The 23185-nt window shown below is 41.5% G+C and overlaps 1 protein-coding gene across 2 annotated transcripts in view; it reads right to left on the reverse strand.

The window, feature by feature from the left end:
• SORBS2 (sorbin and SH3 domain containing 2) overlaps nt 1-23185 on the reverse strand; it is a 3647154-nt gene that overhangs the window by 274909 nt on the left and 3349060 nt on the right. For both annotated transcript variants that reach the window (XM_044062620.1, XM_044062621.1), the window contains one exon: nt 5909-6015. In XM_044062620.1, coding sequence (XP_043918555.1) covers nt 5909-6015 — 107 coding nt within the window. The remainder of the gene's footprint in view (nt 1-5908; nt 6016-23185) is intronic.

A 23185-nucleotide genomic window follows, 5' to 3' on the forward strand; every position in this document is an offset into this window, starting at 1 on the left:
AAACATAATAGTCCTGGTGAAGAGAGTGTCTTGGAAGGGCTGCAATGCTAGGAGGACGATCTCATCTCTAGGACATTGATATGCATGTAGGCCTCCTTTTGGGACCATGTGCCTTGGGCTGTCCTTCCCAAGAGATGCCCCTCACCTGATCTGAGAGGCGTTTATGGTCACTATAACCCTGGGTTGAGGGAGAATGAAGGGACAGCTTTCTTGTATTTCACTGGAATGGATCCACCATAGAAGATCATTTTTGCATGTTTGTGTTATTTTGACTTGACTTGTTAATGGTTGTTGGAGAAGAGACCATTGAGTTGTGAGTGTGCACTGAAGGATTCTCGTAATGTACCTTGTCAGTGGTATCAGAGTAATTGCCGCTGACATTGATACCAATGCTTGGAGTATTAGATGGCCTGAAAGAGAACTCTGAAAGATCTTTTTGACCTGGAACTGGATTGTTTGAATTCAGGACAGAAGTAGGGAAGCTATCTGATTGGCCGTACTGAACAGAGCACTGATGAATTCCAGAGATTTGTTGTAATTGATAGAACTCTCCAGACGAGATCACAGTGGAGTAAGTAGTCCCATGCTTGAATTACTTGATGCATGGTCAGACTGCTCGGGAGCCAGTCATCCAGATATGGAAACACTTGAAATCCCCAGTCTCAAGTGAGCTGCAACTACTGCCATGCACTTGTTAAACATCCTGCAGGCTGTGGTGAGACCAAAGGGCAGTGCTCTGAATTGGTAATGAATGGCTCCAACCCAGAAGCATAGATATCTTCTGGATTGTTTGTTCATTTTTATGTGATAGTATACACCCTGAAGATTTATCAAGTACATCCAGTCATCCTTGTGCAGAAACAGCAGAATGGACTGAACTGTGACTATCCAGAACTTTGTATACTGAACCAACTGATTTATTTTGCTGAAATCCAAGACTGGTCTCCACTCCCATGTCTTTTTTGGCACTACAAAGAATCCTGAATAAATTCCTGCTTCTATATGGTCTGGGGACCTCTTGGATGACTTCTTTATTCTAGCAGCTTGTTTATTTCTAGTACTGGTGCTTCCCTCTGAGTGGGTGTAACACTGGGGATTTTCTTTAATACTAGAAGGAGTGAATGGAACAATGGTATTGCATAATCTCTGGATATTATCCTCTGCACCCATGTATCTTTTATAATTTCTAGGCAGGGTCTCTAGTGCAGGGAAAAATGACCCCTAACTGCCTCCAGAGATGGACAGTCAGGCTTCTTTTCAGGAGCACTAATTGGATCTGTCAGAGAAAATATCCCTGGTTATATGGACCACCTCTGCCACGAGGACAGAGTCTTTCATTTGAGTTCCCCCCCACTGCCCCTGGGGGGAATTGTCTCCACAAGGATCTTGCAAGGGACCCTGGGATTTTTTTAACTACATTTTTCATCTGCCTCATTGGTTCCTAGAACAGGTCCATTCAGGTGTCAAAAAAGATATGCCAAAAGCAGTCAGGGTTTTCCCTTCCTGCTTACACCTAGAGACCGTGTCTTTAACTTTGGGGCCAAATAAGGAAATTCTGTCAAAGGAAGCACTGATGAAAGAAGATTTGAAGGGTTCCACAAAATCACATAAGTGCATCTAGGCATGTCTTCTGATGGAAATGCCCTTCACCCTTCACCCGTGAGGTACATTCAGCTACGTGGAAGCTAAGCCTCATGGATGAGTTTGAAATAGACTGAAGGGTAGCCAAATGCAAGGAAATAGTACTCTCTACCTTGGAGGATATGGTCCCAGAGAGGGATTTGGAAAGTTCTTTGATCAAATCCCTCTGGAGTCTCATAAAATGTACCAAATAATTCAGCAACCTGAGGGTCTCATAAAGTGTACCAAATAATTCAGCAACCTAAGGGCGAAGGTCACTGAAGCACTGACTCGCTTCTTAAACCTGTCCAGCACCCTAGACTCCCTGTTGGGGGGTGGGTGGACAGAGGAACTTTGTTCTGCTAGTTACTTTTTAGTGGCCACCACTATGTCCATGGCATCAAAGGGGAATCCTTTACTCTAGTGTGTGATACCAGGATCCTGTCTGGTCTCTTAACGACTGGCTCAGTTGTGTCTGGTTCCTTCCATGCCTGTCGAGAGAGAGAAACTAAATTTATGAGCACATCGGTGGACAGAGTCACCTAGGAGGTAGACAGGCCAGCTATGGAGGCCTCCCGGAATACCAACTCCTCTTAGGAAGGGTTATTAGGGGACCAACCACCCCTTTGTTTTAGGAGTTCTAAAATATCTCCAAAGGAGACATCATCAAGTGGTGTAGACAGTCTAAGTGCCTCCTTTTGCACTTCCTCTTCCAGGGAATCTTCTCGGTGGGGTGCTCTAGGGAGGTATCTGAAGAGATAACGATACCCTGCTGGTGGACTAGAGACTGGTTTGGGCTGGCTGTCCCAATGGAAAGGATGACTGAGGATCTGGATGCAAAATTGAATGGGAGTGGAGTTTTGTAGCCAGGGAGGGTAGAGAAGTCTGAACTCTAGGAAGAGAGAAGGATCTCTCTACTATCTCAAAGGCAGAACACCTGAGAGAAACAGAAACTGATGGATTCGACAAGGCAGGCTTGTGGACCATCAGCTTCCGCTGCCCCGCAGGCAAACTACTGGTGAAGGGAGTCAGAGCAGAACTGTCTAACGCCACAGCTCTGAAGGGCAGAGATGGCTCTGACAACTTCAGAGTTGAATCTTGCACCCTGGAGCCAGTGCTGATTTTATAGCTCCAAAGTACTTGGGGCCAGACAGCTCAGAGACACCACTGGAGTCAAAAAATACCAACATCTTCAGATCCGAGGCAAACGACTACAGGGCTTTCGAATCTGATGGCTCCGAAACCAAAGGTAGGATCAGAGAAGGAGCTACTATCAGAGGTGTAGTACTAATGAGGGCCTCCTGACCCGACAGAGTAGAAGCCAGAAGAACTTCCATTTGTATCTGCATCCTGAGGAACTTCCTCATCATCCTGTCCACATCTGCTTTGGATAAGCTCCTGGAAGACTGAACAGATGAGGCCACAGAGAAGGGTCTTGAGTGGTGACAAGGGGACTGCTCCAAAAAAGGTGATGGGAGCCAAAAGGTAATTTGGTCTGACAGTAATTGAGGAGACTGGATCTGGGGTGATTTGTTGGATTTTGACCTCAGATCCAAGGAACTCAGATCTAAATATTTAGCTTGTTTCAAGGGGGGTTCTGAGGACAGAGATGAAGAAGAAGCTGATGTCCAGTCAGGAGTTCTCTTATGAGATCCCTTAGAAAGAGAATCTCTTTTTCCTAACCTTTTAGGGGTTTGAGCCCTGGAAATTGTAGATGGAGGTTTAGAAGGCAGCAAGCCCTAAGTATTAGTTTATTTTTATAATCACTTAAAGCATGGGAGTTGAATTCCTTGCAGATGTCACAGTCCAAATCCAAATGAATTGGTCCTAAACAATAAACACACTTGGAATGTGTCTCTGAATTAGGTATTTTGTGGCTGCACGCCACACATTTTTTTAAATCCTGAAGGCTTATCAGACATTTTTATTTAAATACTATAAAGAATGAAAACAATAAGGGAATTTTTTTTTAATGATAGTGAGAAGAAACAAAAATTACCAACAATTTTTATAAAAAAGGTTAAAGGGAGGAACAAGATAAAGGTATAATAATTATAAGGATAATAACTATAAGAGTTATAAAAGGAACAGCTAAACTCACAAAAATTTAAATGTTCACTCAAGAGTTTGCAGTCTATGTCCAAACACAATGGTGGCAAATGAGACCTGAGTTATGTAAGGTGACTAGGGCATTATAGGTAAAGGGAGGAGCTTGAGATTTCAAGTGATCTATGATCTGGAAGAAGCGGCTGAGTAGGATCTGAGGATTGGATGCGAGCCCAACAGTTAATGAATGAATGAACGTGATAACATCAGATCATTTAAGATTCATACTTTACTTCACATTTTACTCTGATTTTGTTACTTGCTGCAGCCTGCTGTGCTATTCTTTTATTTTGGCCACCTGTAAACATGCAAGTTTAAGTGTAATCTATTTTTTTTCAGTGTAGTTAATGTATACCGTTTGTTCCTCACTCTTTTTATGACTGAAAATAGGTGCAAGATCAGTTCACTTATCTGGTTAACTAACAAATACATGAGTTTATATAAATATACAGGAAAGAGGCATTTATCAGCTGAAAATAACAGATAAAGCCCATATTAAAATAAAAGGACTGCAGTAACACAAGGGTTGTAAATAAACTGTGCATATGTTTTCAGAATATTTTGTTTTGTACCAGGGTTCTATACAGAAAACATGCAATTTAAATTAAATGTTGCTGCACTTTATTTTTCTGGCAATAGCATGTATAATTAGCATATATGCAATTATTCCAAACAGACATCTTCTTCTATAGCACCTTGAATGCTGGAGTTAGACAATCAAATGAGATGTGCTACGAGTATCAGAGGCCAATGGATATAAAGAAAGTGCCCAGTACATTTCCATTTAATTCATCTCTCTGCAGGGTGACAGTTCTATTTTAATACAACTTGGCTAATGCATACCTCTGCTTCCTCTCCACAATACATTCTACTTGTCATAGACAATGTTAAATGACGTGCAGAGATACATCACAAAGTTCTAGAATGAGTCCCAATCCTATGGTACACTTTGTTCTATTACTCCAGAATCACTCCAACCCAGCTTCACAGAATAAAAAGTTAAAACACTTATTTTGTGTTCATAATCCTTGTCTTATTATTTGACACCAAAGTAGGTTAGCACTTCAGTGTCCCCTTCCATGTTCAATGTCTTATTGATCCAGTGTGCCCTCCCTCAACAAAAGCTCTGTCAGCACAGTGCCACCTAAGCCAAACATGGACCAAACCATAAATGATGATTCTCAGATACTGTGAGAGAAAACAGGTGCTGACTTTGTGGGAACACTGGGGAAATTCTTGGCTAGGCTTATTAGGGCCTCCAGGCCAATAGCCTAGTATTGTCCTATAAACCTATGAACCTATGAGTGTACTTATTAATATGTATCACTATCAGTTGGCTCTTGCAATAAATGTATACTTGCAGGACTCCTGCTCTGTCTTTGGTGGCCACTAACTACATATGACATTGCCTTGTCCATTAATCGCTTATACAAAGTGACCTGTACCACATATGCCTTTCAGTTCTTTCTAAATTTTGGGAACAAGGATCTTGAAGAAATCTTCTTGAAATACTCTCTTCTCAGTCTGTCAGGCTCAGACTCAGACATGCCATTTTAACTGAGCAGCAAGCAAGGCACTAATAAGTACATTATCTGATATAAGCAGTCCACACTGTAAACTGAACAAAGGGATTTGATTTGACAAACTGTATTAAACTTCATAAATGGGACTTGAACCCTGAGTCTTCTTGCCTGAAGTTACATGGGTTAAACACAGTAGCAGTAGTCCTTCTCATACATAAGGTTGGCCTTTTTAAATTAACTGAACAAACTTAACTCAACCAGTTGACTTTCTGCCTGCCTATGTTACAGACTAAGTCAGCTAACTATAACTTTTTAGTATAAAGACAATACTGTAGTTTTACTCAGGCTTGCTTTGTTAGACACAATACTGCCTTCTACCACTCAAGTGCTTTATGTACTGCTTCTCAACAATTCTCCTCTGCTGTTTGGCTACTATCTGCCACCTGAGAACTACAATCAGATTGGAGGTCCCAGGTCAGTGTTAAAAAAAGAAAAAAAATGCATAGATGAGAACAATACAAATACAATACAAACACACATTGTTTTTACCCCTGGGGAATCAAGTCCCCCCCCCCCACACACACACACAGACATCCACGGATCTGATGCTCTATCAATAGTCAGTAAACAACTGTAGAATAATCTATACTGGCACTTACCAACAAACCATCCATCGTCACACTTTTCCATAACATCAATTGTGTCTCCTTCTCTTAGTTCTAATTCATCTTCATTACGAGGATTGTAGTTATAAAGCACTTGGTACCTATACAGAAACAATGAATATGTTTTAAGCCTGTTACAATACCTACCAAAGTAAAAACTTACAATTTCTTGCAATTCCAAGTAAATCCCATTTCTCTAGTTGTTATCTTACAGGAAAATGCAACAAGAATCCTGAATCAAACTCAAAATTTGAAGAGATTTTTTTTTGTTTGTTTAGAATGTGCTAAGATAGGCAAAACATAATTCTGGAATCTCTCTATTCCAACTATATAGCCCACTCTTGGAACTCTATCCCCTCATTGCTTAAACATACTAGCAACCTTTCCAATTTCAAGTCCAATATAAAAGATACCTATCTAACACCTGAAACTGTACATCCACAACCCTCAAAACAGGTACATGTTCACCTACTCTCTGTAACTATGCCTTTCTCACTATAAATTCACTAACACCTCCATATCTTAGTAGGTACTAATGATCCAATATCAAAAGAAGCACTCACTTTAATGATACCATACTACAAATGTATGTGTTTCTATCTCTTCAGTTAACACTTACTATTTATTTTCTCCCTCGTCTCCTTCCACAACATTCTCAATCTAATGATAAGCAAGTCTTTCTTCTTTTGGCTTTTCCCGGTTAGGGGTCGCCACAGCGGATCATCTGTCCGCTCATGACTGGCAGTGGAGATCTCGAGTTGCCAACCTGGTGCCCAACCTTCCACAGAAGGTATATACACACACACACACACACACACACACACACACACACACACACACACACACACACACACACACACACACACACACACACACTCATGCATAGGGCCAATTTGGAGTGTCCAGTCCACCTACAGCATGTCTTTGGGATGTGGGAGGAAACTGGAGCACCCGGAGGAAACCCACGCGACCACAAGGAGGACATGCAGACTCCACACAGAAGGCACCCCAGCTGAGGATTGAACCAGAGAAAGTACAGTTGTGTACACTTACCATAAATGTAGATGTTAGAGTGTATTCACTTGCAGTCATTACATTTGGGTTATTTGCCTGCAGGTAGCCCACAGTCGGCCTGATTATCAAAGTCTTGGGTCCTGCGTCGGTTGCTGTCTCATCTTCCATGACGTCAGTTAGTCAGGGGTATAAAGCATGCAGCCAAAGTGATTACATCAGTTTTTCTTGCCCCAGATGTCAGGTGCCACCATAATGGGAAGCAATTATATACAAGGTTAAACCTCCAACAAAAGCAAATACACCAGAAAGCTTTAAGCATAGTAAACAAGAATAGAGGTATAGTCAATAAAAGTCAGGGGGCTGGAGGGAGAGTAACCAGGACTGCAACAGTGAATACATTCGAACATCTACATTTATGGTAAGTATACACAACTGTGCTATGTTCTTCGTGTTTCACTGTTGCAGTCATTACATTTGGGTAGATTCCCAAAGCTAAGGAAGGGAGGAGGCAATTAGACAGCATTAGGACCAGCTATAAGGCCCTGGAAGACTGCAGTGGCAAAGCCAGCTCTGGATTTAGAAAAAAATGGCAAGTGGTAATGTTTGGTGAAGGTATGTACAGAATTCCAAGTAGCAGCTTCTAGGATGTCCCTGGTAGGGACATCTCTGAGAAAAGCTGTAGAGGTGGATGCAGCCCTGGTGGAATGAGGTCTTATCCCCTGTGGGGTAGGTTTTCCATGGTGCTTATAACAGAAATGAATGCAATGGCCTATTCCCTTACACATGATTTGCTTTGAAATGGCCATCCCCTCTGCCCCTGCAGGAAATGCAACCAGCAGCTATTCAGATTTCCTGACAGGCTTAGTCCTGTCCAAGTAAAATCTAAGTTGTCTGTGCACATCCAAGGAGTGCAGTATTCTTTCCCCTTTGTTCAGTGGATTAGAAAGGAAGGTTGGCAAATGAATGGACTGATTAAGGGCCACACTGGATACCATCTTGGGCATAAAGGAAGGATTTGTCCTGAGGGACACCATGTCCGCATGAAAGATGATGAAAGACTCCACTGCCATGAGAGCTTGTAATTCAGACACCCTTCTTGCTAAAGTGATGGCTAGAAGGAAGGCTGTTTTCCAAGAAAGGAATTTCAACTCTGCATTTGCAGCTGGCTCAAAGGGAGGTAAAGTGAGCTTTTCCAATACAAAGTTAAGGTCCCAGGCTGGAGTAGGGGCTCTCCTGGGTGGTCTTAAGTTTTTGGCCCCTCTGAGGAATTGCTTCAGCAGTGGACAAGAGAAAAGGGGTGGCTCTGTATTATAATGTGCTGAAATGGCTGAGGCATGAATTTTGATGGAAGAAAAGGAAAGGCTCTTGTGAAGCATCTCAGTTAAGTATTGAAGAATGTGCGATAAATTGGGCACTGTTGTGCCCATCCCCTGAGTTTGGCTACAGGAACAGAATCTTTTCCATTTTTCAGCATAGGATTTTCTAGTACTAGGCCTCCTTGCCTCCAGAATGACATCCATCACTTGCTTACTGAGGGATGGTAACGGAGAGATCAGATAATTAGCCAGGCTGCAAGGTTCAGGGTTTGAAGCTGTGGGTGCAGAATCTTGTTCTCCTGCTGGAACAGCAGGGAAGGGATCTGAGGCAGGTGCCATGGTTCCAGCAGTGACAAACTGCGCAAGAGGGGGTACTAGTGTTGGTGTGGCCACTCTGGTGCAATAAGTATTGTCCTTGGTTTGTCTTGTTTGATCTTTAGTAGCACTTTGGAGAGGAGAGGCAGAGAGGGAAAGGCATAAACTGATAGGTTTTCCAGGTGAAGGATAGGGCATCCATTTTCCAAGCTTATCTGTGGGGAGTCCTTGTGCAGAATTTGTCCAATTGGTAGTTCTGAGGGGAGGCAAACAGGTCTATCTCTGGGCTCCCCCATTTGTTTCTCAAAATGTTGAATATCTTTGGTTCTGGTTTCCACTCCTGTGGGTCCATGAGATTTCTGCTTAGATCGTCTGCCAGTGTATTTAGCTTGCCTGGCAGGAATTGAGCTTGTAGGTGCACTTGGTAGCTCAAGGCTGTGTTCCGCAGAGCCATGGCTAGTCTGCAGAGAGGGTATGAGTGGGTTCCCCCTTGCTTGTTTATGTACCACACAATAGTGGTGTTGTCCGTCTTTATCAATAATTGTCCTAGAAGAATGTGGTCCTTGAAGGCTGACAGAGCATTCTGTACAGCTAACATTTCTTTTTGATTGATATGCAGGTGCATTTGACTCGGGTTCCATTTGTCCTGAATGCACTGTCCTGCCAAGTATAGTCTGATGCATCTGTTGTTAGGGTTTGGGCGGCAGGGGGTAGAGTGAATGGCAGTCCCTTGTTGTGGTGGCAGGCCTCTGCCCAACAAAGGAATGATAGGAATCATTGATTCTAGGTCCTGAGACTGTTGACACCATAGGCTTTTTAGATACCATTGTAGTTTCCTCATATGCAATCTTGCATATGGAATTAGTAGAATGTAAGATGCCATGAACCCCAGGGCTTGCAGTATTTTCCTTGCAGATAGCTGGGTCTTTGTGGCCATTAGTTTGAAGTAGGCTGTCAAATAAACTTGTTTCTCTGGCGTGAGTTAGGCCATCTGGGAAGTTGTATTCAAGCTTGCTTCCAGGAATACAATTTGTTGGCAGGGTACTAGATGTGATTTCTTTTCATTTATGGTGTACCCCAGAGAAGTTAGTAATTTCTTTACAAATGCCAGATGATTTAATAGTATGTCCTGGCTTTCTGCCTGAATTAAACAATCGTCCAGGTATGGGTATATTTGAATATTTCTTTGCCTGCAAAATGCAATGACTGGAGCTAGGCACTTTGTGAATACCCTGGGTGCAGCAGATAAGCCAAAGGGCAATGCAGAGAACTGATAGTGCATGTAGCCTGCTCTGAAGTGTAGGTATCTTCTGCAAGCTTCCCTGATTGGGATGTGCAGGTAGGCTTCTTTTAAATCCATTGTTGCCAACCAGGCATTTTTGCCTAGCATGGGAAGCAGCTGATGACGAGTTAGCATTTTGAATTTTGGGATTACCAAAAAGTATTTAGGATAGACAGGTCCAGGATAGGACACCAGGAATTGTCCTTTCTGGGTACCAGGAAAAGACTTGAGTAAAAACCTTGCCCCCATTCTTCTTCTGGGACAGGTTGAATAGCCTTGATGCTTAGAAGAGAGAGAACCTGCTTTTGAGCCTCTGCCCACTGATTTGGGGGTAGGTCTGGCCAACCGTTTGGGGTTGGTAAGGAGTGGAAGGGGAATCTGTACCCTTGGGAAACTATATTTAAAACCCATTTGTCTTGGGTAATGAGCTCCCAGTTTTTTGCATGCAGGGCGATCTTTCCCCCTAAAGGAACAGTCAGTTGAGCAGGGCTTGGAAGGTTTAAAGTTAAGTCATTGTGACAGTTTACCATAGGAGGGTGTCTTACTACTTCCAGCTTTGGAAGTGGGAGCCCCCCACTGCTTAGGCCTGTGAGTACCTTGAGACTGAGGCCTGGGTGGTCTGCTGGTTCTGGATTTGGACTGAGAAGGCCTGGAAGGGGCAGGAAAGGACCAATTCTTAGAAGGCCAGTGCCTACTAAATCTGGGAGGCTGTACTTGCAGGAATTCTTTAACAGTTTGCACACCAGTACTGTTAGCCAACAGGGTGCTGGCAGAAATTGGGCTACTGTTGGCTGAAGGAGGAGAAGAGGCGGAAGGCATGGCTGAAGGCAGGAAGAGAGGAGAAAGGCTAGGACTGTGGCAATGAGGGTCGGAACTTTGAATGTTGGCAGTATGACTGGTATAGGGAGAGAGCTAGCTGATATGATGGACAGAAGGAAGGTTGGTATATTGTGTGTGGAAGAGACCATATGGAAGGGGAGTAAGGCTAGGTGTATCAGAGATGGGTTCAAATTGTTTTATCATGGTGTGGATGGGAGGAGAAATGGCGTAGGAGTTATTCTGAAGGAACAGTATGCGAAGAGTGTTTTGGAGGTGAAAAGAGTGTCAGATAGAGTGATGTTTATGAAGCTGGAAATTGATGGTGTAATGATGAATGTTGTTAGTGCATATGCTCCACAAGTTGGGTGTGCAGTGGATGAGAAAGAAAAATTTTGGAGTGAATTGGATGAAGTGGTGATGACTGTACCCAAGTATGAGAGAGTGGTGATTGGAGCAGATTTCAATGGGCATGTTGGTGAAGGGAACAGAGGGGATGAGGAAGTGATGGGTAGGTATAGTGTTAAACAAAGGAATGCAGAAGGTCAGATGGTACTGGATTTTGTGAAAAGGATAGACATGGCTTTGGTGAATACGTATTTTAACAAGAGGGAGGAGCATAGGATGACATACAAGAGTGGAGGAAGATGCACACAGGTGGATTATATCTTATGTAGGAGGGCCAGTTTGAAGGAGATTGGAGACTGTAAAGTGGTGACAGGAGAAAGTGTAGTTAGGCAGCATAGAATGGTGGTTTGTAGGATGACGTTGGTGATCAAGAAGAGGAGGAGGAGTGTGAGGGCAGCACCAAGGATCAAATGGTGGAAACTGAAAAAGGGTAATTGTGACGTGGAGTTCAGGGATGAGTTAAGGCAGGCACTGGGTGGCAGTGAAGAGTTACCAAATAGCTGGGTAACTACAGCAGAGTTAGTAAGGGAGATGGCTAGAAAGGTGCTTGGCATCACATCGGGACAGAGGAAGGATGACAAGGAGACATGGTGGTGGAATGAGGAAGTACAGAAGAGTATACAGGCAAAGAGGCTGGCAAAGAAGAAGTGGGATTGTCAGAGAGATGAAGAAAGTAGACAGGAGTATAAGGAGATGAGGTGCATGGCAAAGAGACAGGTGGTGAACGTTAAGGATAAGGCATATGAAGAGTTGTATGAAAGGTTGGACTCTAAGGAGGGAGAAAAGGACCTGTATCGATTGGCTAGACAGAGGGACCGAGCTAGGAAAGATGTGCAGCAGGTAAAGGTGATAAAGGATAATGAGGGAAACATACTCACAAGTGAGGAGAGTGTGTTGAGGAGATGGAAAGAGTACTTTGAGGGGTTGATGAATGAAGAGAATGAGGGAGAGAAGGTTGGATGATGTAGGGATAGTGAATCATGAAGTACAATGGATTAGCAAAGAGGAAGTAAGGTTAGCTATGAAGAATGGAAAGGCTGTTGGCCCAGATGACATACCTGTGGAAGCATGGAGGTGTTTAGGTGAAATGGCAGTGGAGATTTTAACCAGATTGTTTAATGAAATCTTAGAAAGTGAGAGGATGCCTGAGGAATGGAGAAAAAGTGTTTTGGTACCAATTTTTAAGAAAGAATAAGGGTGATGTGCAGAGCTGTAGTAACTACAGACAAATTAAATTGATCAGTCACAGCATGAAGTTATGGGAAAGAGTAGTGGAAGCTAGGTTAAGAAAGGACGTGATGATTAGTGAACAGCAGTATGGTTTCATGCCGGGAAAGAGCACTACAGATGCGATGTTTGCTCTGAGAGTGTTAATGGAGAAGTACAGAGAATGTCAGAAGGAGTTGCATTGTGTTTTTGTAGACTTATAGAAAGCATATTACAGGGTGCCTAGAGAGGAGTTGTGGTATTGTATGAGGAGGTCAGGAGTGTCAGGGAAGTATGTAAGAGTGGTACAGGATATGTACAAGGGTAGTGTGACAGCAGTGAGGTCCGCAGTGGGAGTGACGGATGCGTTTAAGGTGGAGGTGGGGTTACATCAAGGATCAGCTCTGAGCCCTTTCTTATTTACAATGGTGATGGACAGGTTGACAGACGAGATCAGACAGGAGTCCCCATGGACTATGATGTTTGTAGATGACATTGTGATCTGTAGTGAGAGTAGGGAACAGGTGGAGGAGACCCTGGAGAGATGGAGATATGCTTTAGAGAGAAGAGGAATGAAGGTCAGCAGGACTAAGACAGAATATATGTGTGTGAATGAGGGGGAGGATAGAAGAATGGTGAGGATGCAAGGAGTAGAGGTGGCGAAGGTGGATGAGTTTAAATACTTGGGGTCAATAGTTCAGAGTAACGGTGAGTGTGGAAGAGAGGTGAAGAAGAGAGTACAGGCAGGATGGAGTGGGTGGAGAAGAGTGTCAGAAGTGATTTGTGACAGACGAGTACCTGTAAGAGTGAAAGGGAAGGTCTACAAGAGGGTAGTGAGACCAGCTATGTTACATGAGTTGGAGACAGTGGCATTAACAAAAAGGCAGAAGTTTGAACTGGATGTGGCAGAGTTAAAGATGTTAAGATTTGCACTGGGTGTGATGAGGGTGCACAGGATTAGGAATAAGTATATTAGAGGGTCAGCCCAGGTTGGAAGGTTTGGAGACAAAGCCAGAGAGGCAAGATTACGTTGGTTTGGACATGTGCTGAGGAGGGATGCTGAGTATATTGGGAAAAAGATGCTAAGGATGAAGCTACCAGGTAACAGGAAAAGAGGAAGGCCTAAGATAAGGTTTATGGATGTGGTGAGAGAAGACATGCAGGTGGTTGGTGTGACAGAGCAAGATGCAGAGGACAGGAAGAAATGGAAACAGTTGATCCACTGTGGCGACCCCTAACGGGAACAGCTGAAAGAAGATGATGGTAGATTTAGCTCTTTCCTCCATCTTTTTAAGTACTTCTTCTGCTTGGTTGCCAAACAGGCGGTCTTGGTTTAAGGGAGCATCCAGTAATTTAGCTTTAACATGATCTGGCTAAGTTTGCTCCTTAAGCCAGTCATGCCTTCTAAGCACAGACCCAGTGACAGCAGCCCTGCAAGATGCCTCTAATGAATCAAAACCACATTGCAAAGTATGTTTTCCAACTTGTTCAGCAGAATGCATTAAATCCTGTAACTCTTTATTTTCAGCACAGTCAGGAATCAACATCATTTTCTGTTTAAGCAATCCAGTAATATGCTGCTGATACTTTAACATATGAAACTGGCAGTTTAAGGCCCTAATGGCCAAAGTTGCAGAAGTGTAAACCTTCTTACCCCATCTGTCCAGGGCCCTGGAATCTCTATCAGAGGGGTAGGGTTTTTAGCAGTAGTAGCCTTAATATCTTTGGGTCCCTGTGAAATGGTCTCAGGATCCGCAGTAGGATTCTTAAAGAGGAACTTGTGAGAGTCAGGTACCCTGTAATACCTGTCAGGTTTTCTGGGAGCCGGGGGAAAAGTGTCAGGGGCCAGTCTAGATTCCAAGAAGGCATCACCTACAATGTCCAGTACAGGAGGGATAGCTAAAGGCCTGTGTTGAGGTAGGAGCAATAATTCTCTAAGCCTCTTTTTGGAGTCAGAGTAATCCTGGCTTTCCCAGTGGAAATGCTCCCTAAGAGTATGCAAAGTTTCACCAAAAGAGAAATCCTCTGGAGGGGAGGCAGAGGGAATGGAGTCCTCTGTATCAGAATCCTCATAGATGGATAAGGGCAACTCTTTTGGTCATCAGAAAAAACAGAAATTTCAGAATCCTGATCAGAAGAATCAGAAGGAAAATCAGTTCTAGGTCTTTTAGAGGGAGAAGGGTGGCTTCCCCTGATTAGAGTAATAAGGTCTTCAGTCATTCTTATCATTTGTTTATAGGGGCCTGACCATGTGGTCTGGGCGTCGGTTTTCTAGTCGTGGATTGAGATTTAGGCCTTGAAGAAGAAGATGGCATCGGTTTAATATGCAAGTCAGTAGGCCTGAATACACCCTCAGAAGCCGGTGCCTGCACAGCGGCTCCGGACCCATCCAAGCTAGAGACATCTGCAGATTCCACAGTCGAAGAAGCATCTCTGGCATACCAGACTTCGAATGGGTCTCAGTAGAGGCCTGTGAATCTGAAGTAGCGGGTATCAGTGGCTGCGAAAGTGCCTCACTGAGTACCGGCGAACTGGCAACTAGCTTAACGGAAGCATCGTCGGTAGCTTTGGACCTATGCGGCCTGTCTCTGTCTTTATCTTTGCGTTTTTTTCAGAATGTCAGTAGTCGGGTGGCTTACCAAAGCCATTTCTGGATAATTGAACTGAGTACCAAAATATTTAGATGCAAAAATGAACCGACGACAAATAGTTCAAGGTTTGAATAAGGCACAAAGCTGACAGAGAGGGACGTTGGTCTGGGCCTAAGCAAGATATTCAGTACAAATGAAAATCTTTATGAGGTATTTGCTTTCCACAAGAAATACAGTTGTTAACTTTTACTAACATCGGTTTAGAGCAAGAAAACGTTTCCCCAATGGGGTACTTAGCTTTATTGAAGACTTCGGATCTGAAACTCGAAAACGAAAATTTCAGGAGTTGGATGACTGGCACTTATGAACTGCTTTTGCTTCGGGCACTGCACGGCAAGAAAGACTGATGTAATGGTGTTGGCTGCATGCTTTATACCCCTGACTACCTGATGTCATGGAAGATGAGACAGCAACCGACACAGGACCCAAGACTTTGATAATCAGGCCGACTATGGGCTGCCTGCAAGAAGATAACCCAAATGTAATGACTGCAACAGTGAAACATGAAGAACATCCTCTTGGTGTGAGGTGACAATGCTAACCGTTGCACCACTGCGGCTGCCCATAATCAAGTCTTTCTCCTTGTCCTTAATTTTCACTCCTGCTCAATACTCCTTCTCATCTTATTTTACTCCTCTATTTTGGCAGCAGAATACTCTTTTACCTCTGCACAATTTTAGAAATATAGTCAACATTTTGAATAACTATGTATTACTTTGTTTGACATAGGCTATCCACTTCTGCAGTGTATCTTGCTACTTGCAGTACATATTGCATTCTTAATATTTATTATTGTATTCTTACTACTTCTATAAATGTATTTCAATCTGTTAGTGTTTTCATTTGTTATGGTGATTTTCTTCCTTTGTATACAATTACTTATCAGCTGCTGTAAAATATTTTTATGCATGTTGGCGTCCTCCTCTTGTATACAGTTATTCAATTACTGTTTAAATGTTTTTTAATCTGTTTCCCCCTGGGCCTCCACTGAAAATGGACCATTGGCTCAGTCAGACTTGCTCAGTCAGACTTTCCCGGTTATCAAACGACAAATAGAATAAATAAATAATTTTTCTGACATTGTATTAGAACCTGTTAAGAAATCTTCCACGTGCCAATCACACAAATTTGATCTACTGACATGGGAACACCGTTTTCAAACACAGTTCAAAAAAATCTTCACGATACTTGCCAGGATCAAATGTATGGCGGTTACTAACCAAATCTGTTATGGAGAATTTTTATTAAAGGAATTCTATACTCAGATATTATACCACTCAAATGAACACATATTGAACATTACAAGTTCTTGGGCTACTCTGAACAGAAAAGGAAATGATAAACACATGCGAGCAATACAAGTGTTATGCTTTAGTGTTAAAGATTACAGTTTTAATTAACTGTACTGCATCTAACTTATGATGACAACATTAACACTGGCGGACATTTATTTACTGTAGAAATGACTGGCAAAATACTCAAAAATGCTCAGCCTTTGTTGGCTTTTTGAATACATTATAAAACAAGCACTTAAGTGGTTTTCTGCTCAGGTGGTATATATGTTCTTCATGGACTTATTTTAGAGGGAACCTTTACTTATTATTGGTTCTTGGCAAAATATGAGTATTGTTTAAGAGAACTGTAAAGTTACAATTAAATTATACCAGCACAAAGCATGTTTAATATAAAAAAACAATGAACCACTCAGGGGTGCCCTTAGACCTGACATTGTGGTAGGAGAGTCATTCACTCCCACACGTTTCTTGATTCTTCAGTTCCAGTCTGGAGGATATCAGTGTGATTAGAAAACAGGAAGTGCCATAAAAATATTCTGTCTTTGAAATTATTAAAACTACTATATAATTTGGCATTACAACAGTTTGAAAGAGGGTCTGTGGTGCACAGGAATGAAATCCGAACTGCAGACCCAATGGCCTCAGCTCATCTAGCAACTGGTGCACTGGAAGAGCAGGGGTGGGGAGAATGGTAGTCAGCAGCTGCTGCTAGATGTAACAATCTGGGGGAAGTGAAATGGCGCTGGTTTACTGCTTGGCCAACAACTTGAGGGAGCAATGGACATTACACCCTGTTAAAAATTGGCCTGCTCATCACATATCACCCTTGTGCAATCACGCTTGCTGGGAAAATCAGCATGCAAGGCATGTTTCCAACAGCAGGCAGCACTGAGTGGTGCTCAAATAAGCTATTGTGGGGGGGGGGGGGTTCAGAGACGGGGGGTAGGCTGCTATATCAGACCTGAAAGCTGTCCCACACCCTACTACTCAACTCCACTTAAATGTGAAAGAGATAGGCTGATTAGGTACCCTGAAGTTGAAAAAATGTGCCATAGGACTCTTGGTTAACCTATGGATGCCAGGCTCTTATCTCCAGAGGAATAAATGGACCAAATGGGTAAAGGTTATAGATCCATCAGGAAGGTCCAGAACAGGAACAAAAAACAATCCACATCCTAGACAATAGTCTGCAGAATGAAGACAACTGCTTCTATGCAGTTTATTGTAGATGTCCATCCAGATTTACATCACAAGCAGTGTGAATGCTATGTATTCCATGGTACTGGCAGCTACGACAGAAGCCGACAGAATAATAAGGTTGCCAGTAGCACTCAGTGCATTGCAAGACAAAATAGTTTAGTACATTATTTATTTCAGTAGTGTACTGACAGACCCTGGGCTCAGCCTAAACATCTGTATTTAGGAAACAGTGAGCTGCTAGAAAAAGTAAGAATGGCAGAAGAAACGTGAACAGCACAGTTTTCTATGCAGACATGCACTATATAATGTACACGCTGGGGAAATGTACATGGAGAAGCAAGGGGACAGTTCTTATTCTTGTTACTCTACAGATACACACTCTCACATACACATCCATGTCTGTTTGTCTATACTTATGTATGTGCGTTTGTGAGACAGTGTGTGCTCATGTATCTGAGTGAATGCATGCTTGCAAATGTCTGTGCACACTTGCATGAATGTGTACAAGTCTCTCCATCTATCTCTCTATCTTGGTGCAACCATCTTCATTCAGTGTTCTCATGGTCAGATTTTCTAAAAGAATTCAATATGCTTCCTCATATTATATGCAGCTATTCTCATACATTGTCCCCGCTTCCCTTACTGTGTCTGTACTTCAATAAATTTTATTGGATGCCCCACTGTGTCTTATAACCTAAACCTTTGTTCATATAGTGCTATGCAGAAGTCATAAATCTTCTACTCCAACATATGGATAATCTCTGTGTTACAGAAAACTTAAGGCCCAACATGTGGAAAACCTCTACCCAAACAACAAATCCAACAATGCCTCTCATTTCTGAACCACATCTGTCTTTCCATGGAAAAATCTTGAAAAATCATCTGTAACCAACCCTCACAATATACTGACCAACGTAACCTGTTATTCCTGAAACCATGACCTTCAGGGTGGCTTGCAGCACAGTGACAGCACAGTAGGTACTAACTAATTAAATTCTATTCAACATGGACAATGGTAACATTTTTATATATCTAACATGGGACTTTGGTCTTGTACACCACCCCTTCTTTATAGCTGAAATACTTCCTACTGGTTCCAATACTATGTCACCAACAGACTCTACAGAGTTAAGAATAGTATTTCCATATCCTCCATTGACCCATCCTCGCCTTATAAATCATCATTATCTGAAAACTGGTATCTGAGAAAGGAAAACACTGATCCTTGCCTTGGTATTGAACCCAAGACCCACTGCATTCTGTGTAGTTGTCAATGCCACTGGACCAACAAGAAGCAGTAGCCTGAATATGTCCAACTAGTTCCAATAATACCTCACTAACAGGCTCTACAGAATTAAGACTGGTACTTTCATATTTGTAATCCACAAAGAACAAACTGCAAACTAAGGTAGTTCAAAAGTATGGACACAGTACACCTGGAGTCGCAATTCATGATAAATAGGTTGCTTTACTATTGAAACACTGATAAAAACAAGTAAAAGATAAGCACTTTCATCTTCTTAATGAAAACTTCTTCAGATAAAACCATGTTTGAAAAACTGAGTCCATATATACACCACTCTAGATCACATGAATGCCAAGCCTCCAGTGATGTCATGCTTCCTTTGGGAGGATTTAAAGAGGATATTTAGAAGATTTAAAGGGCCATGCAGGTAAAAAACTAACCTGAATTACAACAAATTTAAGCTAGTTTATACATGTGCTTCTGATTTTTAAATACTAATAATGTACAGGTAACATATTGCAGCCATCACCTTTCTAAAGATTTCAGTTTTAAAATACAGGTGATGGATATTTGGTCATTCAAACCAGGCCCGTTCATGGCATTAAATTTCAATTGCCAGTGAAGTTCCATTTTTTCCAGATTGAGTGTCCATGGGCCCCCTCTATCTGATAGGACAAATTGTTCTAAAATGAAAAATTTAAAGGTATGGTCAGTAAATTCCATTTGTTTGGAAAGAGCACTGGAATCCTTTTTAGTTCTAATATCATGTGTGCTCATAAATTCTGTCACACAGACATCTTTCTGTCTTACCAACATAAAACCCTTCACAGTGCTGGCACTAAGTACAATAGATGACTTTAGTAGAATTACAATTAAAATATTTTTGGGGTTTAAACTGGACACCATGAATGACAAACAAATTACCAATTAAAATACACTTGCAATACAGGCAGCAGCCACATTTCACCATCCCAAAGTGCGTTGACTGTTGTACTGATTTCTTCTCAAATAAAGCTTTGAAATTTTGCCCCTTCTTATAAACAATGCTTGGAGACAAATCTACATGTTCTCTAATGTGTTTGTCACTTGTCAAAATATTACAATTTTTAGTAAGTATGCTTCTAATATGGTAGCTGTCCAAATGAAATACTGTAATAAAGGAATTCTTATAACATGTCCCAATGCAGTCATGATATGATACAGTGGGAGAAAAAGTTTCTGCTTTCTAAAGTTCATGCAAATTGTACACCAGGTACCAGGATGATATATTTATTTTGTGGGATGAAGATACTGACGTCATTCCCCAGTTCCTGGATTTCATCAACAAAACCACAGAATTTCTCCAATTCACCCACCAAGTCCATGATATCCATACAGAATATCTAGATGTTTGGCTCAAAACGGACAATATTAACAAAAGATTTACTTTTGAAATTTACCATCAAGAAACCTACTCTAACAAATTTCTCCACTACACAAGTGCGCATCCCAGAGTGCAGAAGAGAGCGGTCTTCAAAAGCCAATTCGTCTGTGCTGCCCTAAAGATCAAAGATGAAGAAAGGTTTTGGGACAAATGCAAGCTGTTAAGGGACATGTTTTTGAAATATAGATATCCACTTACTTTTATTAATGAATTAATGATCGAGGTCATGAATAAATGTGAAATGAAGCACTTCGTGCTCATCCTTGGGGTAACAGTGCAAGATCATATAAGTCCATTGGTTATGAGTACACAGACATCCACACATCTCACTAACAGGATTGATCATTATAAGAATTCCTTTATTACAGTATTTTATCTGGACAGCTACCCCATTAGAAACATACTTACTAAAAATTGGAATATTTTGACAAATGACAAACACATTACAGAACATGTAGGTTTGGCTCCAAGCATTGTTTATAAGAAGGTGCAAAACCTCAAAGCTTTATTTGAGAAAAAATCAGTACAACAATCAAAGCATTTTGGGATGGTGAAATGTGGCTGCTGCTCATACTGCAAGTATATTTTAACTGGTAATTTGTTTGTCATTAATGGTGTCCAGTTCAGACCTAAAAAATATTTTAATTGTATTTCTACTGTCATTTATTGTGCTCAGTGCCAACAGGGACAATGTGTGAATAGTTTTATGTTGATAAGACAGAAAGATGTCTATGTGACAGAATTTATGAGTACACTTATGATATTAGAACTAAATAGGATACCAAGGCTCTTTCCAAACATACCATGGAATTTCCTGACCATACCTTTATATTTTTCGTTTTAGAACAATTTGTCCTGTTAGATAGAGGGAGGCTGTGGACACTCAATCTGGAAAAAATGGAACTTCGCTGGCAATTGAAACTTAATGCCATGGACCATCACCTGTATTTTAAAACTGAAATATTTAGAAAGGTGATGGCTGCAATATGTTGCCAGTACATTATTAGTATTTAAAAAAAATCAGAAGCACATGTATAAATTAACTTAGATCTGTTGTAATTCAGGTCAGTTTTCTACCTGCATGGCTCTTTAAATCTTCTAAAAATCCTCTTTAAATATTCCCAAAGGAACCATGACATCATTGGGGGCTTAGCATTCATGTGATCTAGACTGCTGTTTATACGGACTCAGTTTTTCAAACATGGTTTTATCTGAAGAAGTTTTCATTAAGAAGATGAAAGAGCTTATATTTTACTTCTTTTTATCAGCATTTCAATATTGAAGCAGCCTTTTTATCGTTAAGTGTGGCTCCAGGTGTATTGTGTCCATAATTTTGAACTACCCTGGTACTTTTATATCTTTTAATGCCACCTTCTAAATCCTGTTCCATAAAGCTCCATTCTTGCTCATCCTCTGTTGTCAACATTCATTAATGAACTCTCCAAAGACTTACTGCATGCTCTACTTATACTTTAACCTGGTGACATAATATTTACATACAGTTCTCACACTCCCTACAACAGCAACAAGAGTTACACATTCACGTTTTCCCACTACTTAGATTAACACCACAAAACTACTTCTAAACTCAATCAAAGGTAATGTCATGCTACTTGGGACACACCCAACACTTTCTTAAGTCCTAAGCATGTTACATATTAAGGACCTTAACAACACTCCTACTGAAACAACTTCCTCTTAGATATACCTTGTCATCTGGTTTGACCAAGCTCTGAACTTTCACACAAACTTGGGAATAAAGGAAAAAAATCAACTCTCTTCTCTTCTGGGCCCATAAAAAAATTACATTTTCTGTTCTTTGCCACAAGTTCTACAATAGGTAAAGGAATTATACTTAAAGAAGCAAACACAGTATGAGAGAGAGGCGTTGTTAATGACCCTGGAGGCTAAACTCTTGCATGGAAATGCACATCAGGTTTTCGAAACCACGTACAGAACGCGCATCTCACAAAGCACACACCACACACACATATACTAAAGTATACTGGGACACTTAAAAGTAATCTTCCTAAACAACAAAGATTGCCTAAATCGTCTATTGTCAAAACTATGTCTCAGCAAGCCCAAAGTCTCTCTGAAAAAACACCACCTAACACATACACATACTGTCACTCTCAGTGGAGCCCCAAACACTAAGCCCTAAGGAAAGCAAACACATTTCCCAGGATTCTCGTCATAGGGGACACTACTGTAAGATATACCAATGCCCCTCTAACCAGGGTGAACAAGTAGAAGACAACTGTTATTTCCTTATCTGGAGCCAGCATCCACCAAATCATGCACACACTCAAGTCACTATGCCACAGGTACCAGTATGATTCCATCATAGTTGACGTAGGTGTAAATAACCTGAAATGTACTCCGCTGGACTATATGAAGAGAGACATTATGGAGCTTTCAGACTGTGTGTTTCAGTCTGGTATGAGCCTAGCATTCAGCAGCATATTACCATCACTGAGGATGATGCTACAACATGAGCAAAAAATGACTGATTTTAACAACTGCCTTTCTGGTGCCATTCTAAGGGGATCCAATATTTATTATCTTGGGAGGACATTGTTAACAGACCACATTGCTTTGCCAAGGTCCCCTAGGATTTGAAATACTGGCTAAAACATTATCCACCCCCATAGTGCCTTTTTGGGAAATGACAAATTGACAAACCTACCAACATAGCAAAATCAATTCAACTGAACCTCAATGTGTTACTGTTCAATGCCAGCAACCTAAATAAAAAACTACTCTCTCTCCATGCCCTCCTCACACTCTAGAATATAGACATCTGTGCAGTTACTGGGGCATGCTTTAAAGCTGCAGAGAGTACACCAGCAGTGCGAGGTGTCAGTGCCTTCAACACTTTTAGACCAGTAGCTGCATATAGGTTCATAGGTTCATAGGATAATACTAGGCTATTGGCCTGGAGGCCCTTATAAGCCTAGCCAAGAATTTCACCCATTTTTCCACAAAGTCAGCCACATACACTAATAAAAAAGAAAAAAAAAGTAGCATTTTCATTGCTGTTTTCACACAGCCTTCCCATAAACCTGACTCTTCCTGAACATTATTCTCCATATATTG

The sequence above is a fragment of the Protopterus annectens genome, chromosome 2.part1 (genome assembly GCF_019279795.1).
Source record: "Protopterus annectens isolate FY-2018-M chromosome 2.part1, PAN1.0, whole genome shotgun sequence".
Lineage (NCBI taxonomy): Eukaryota > Metazoa > Chordata > Ceratodontiformes > Protopteridae > Protopterus > Protopterus annectens.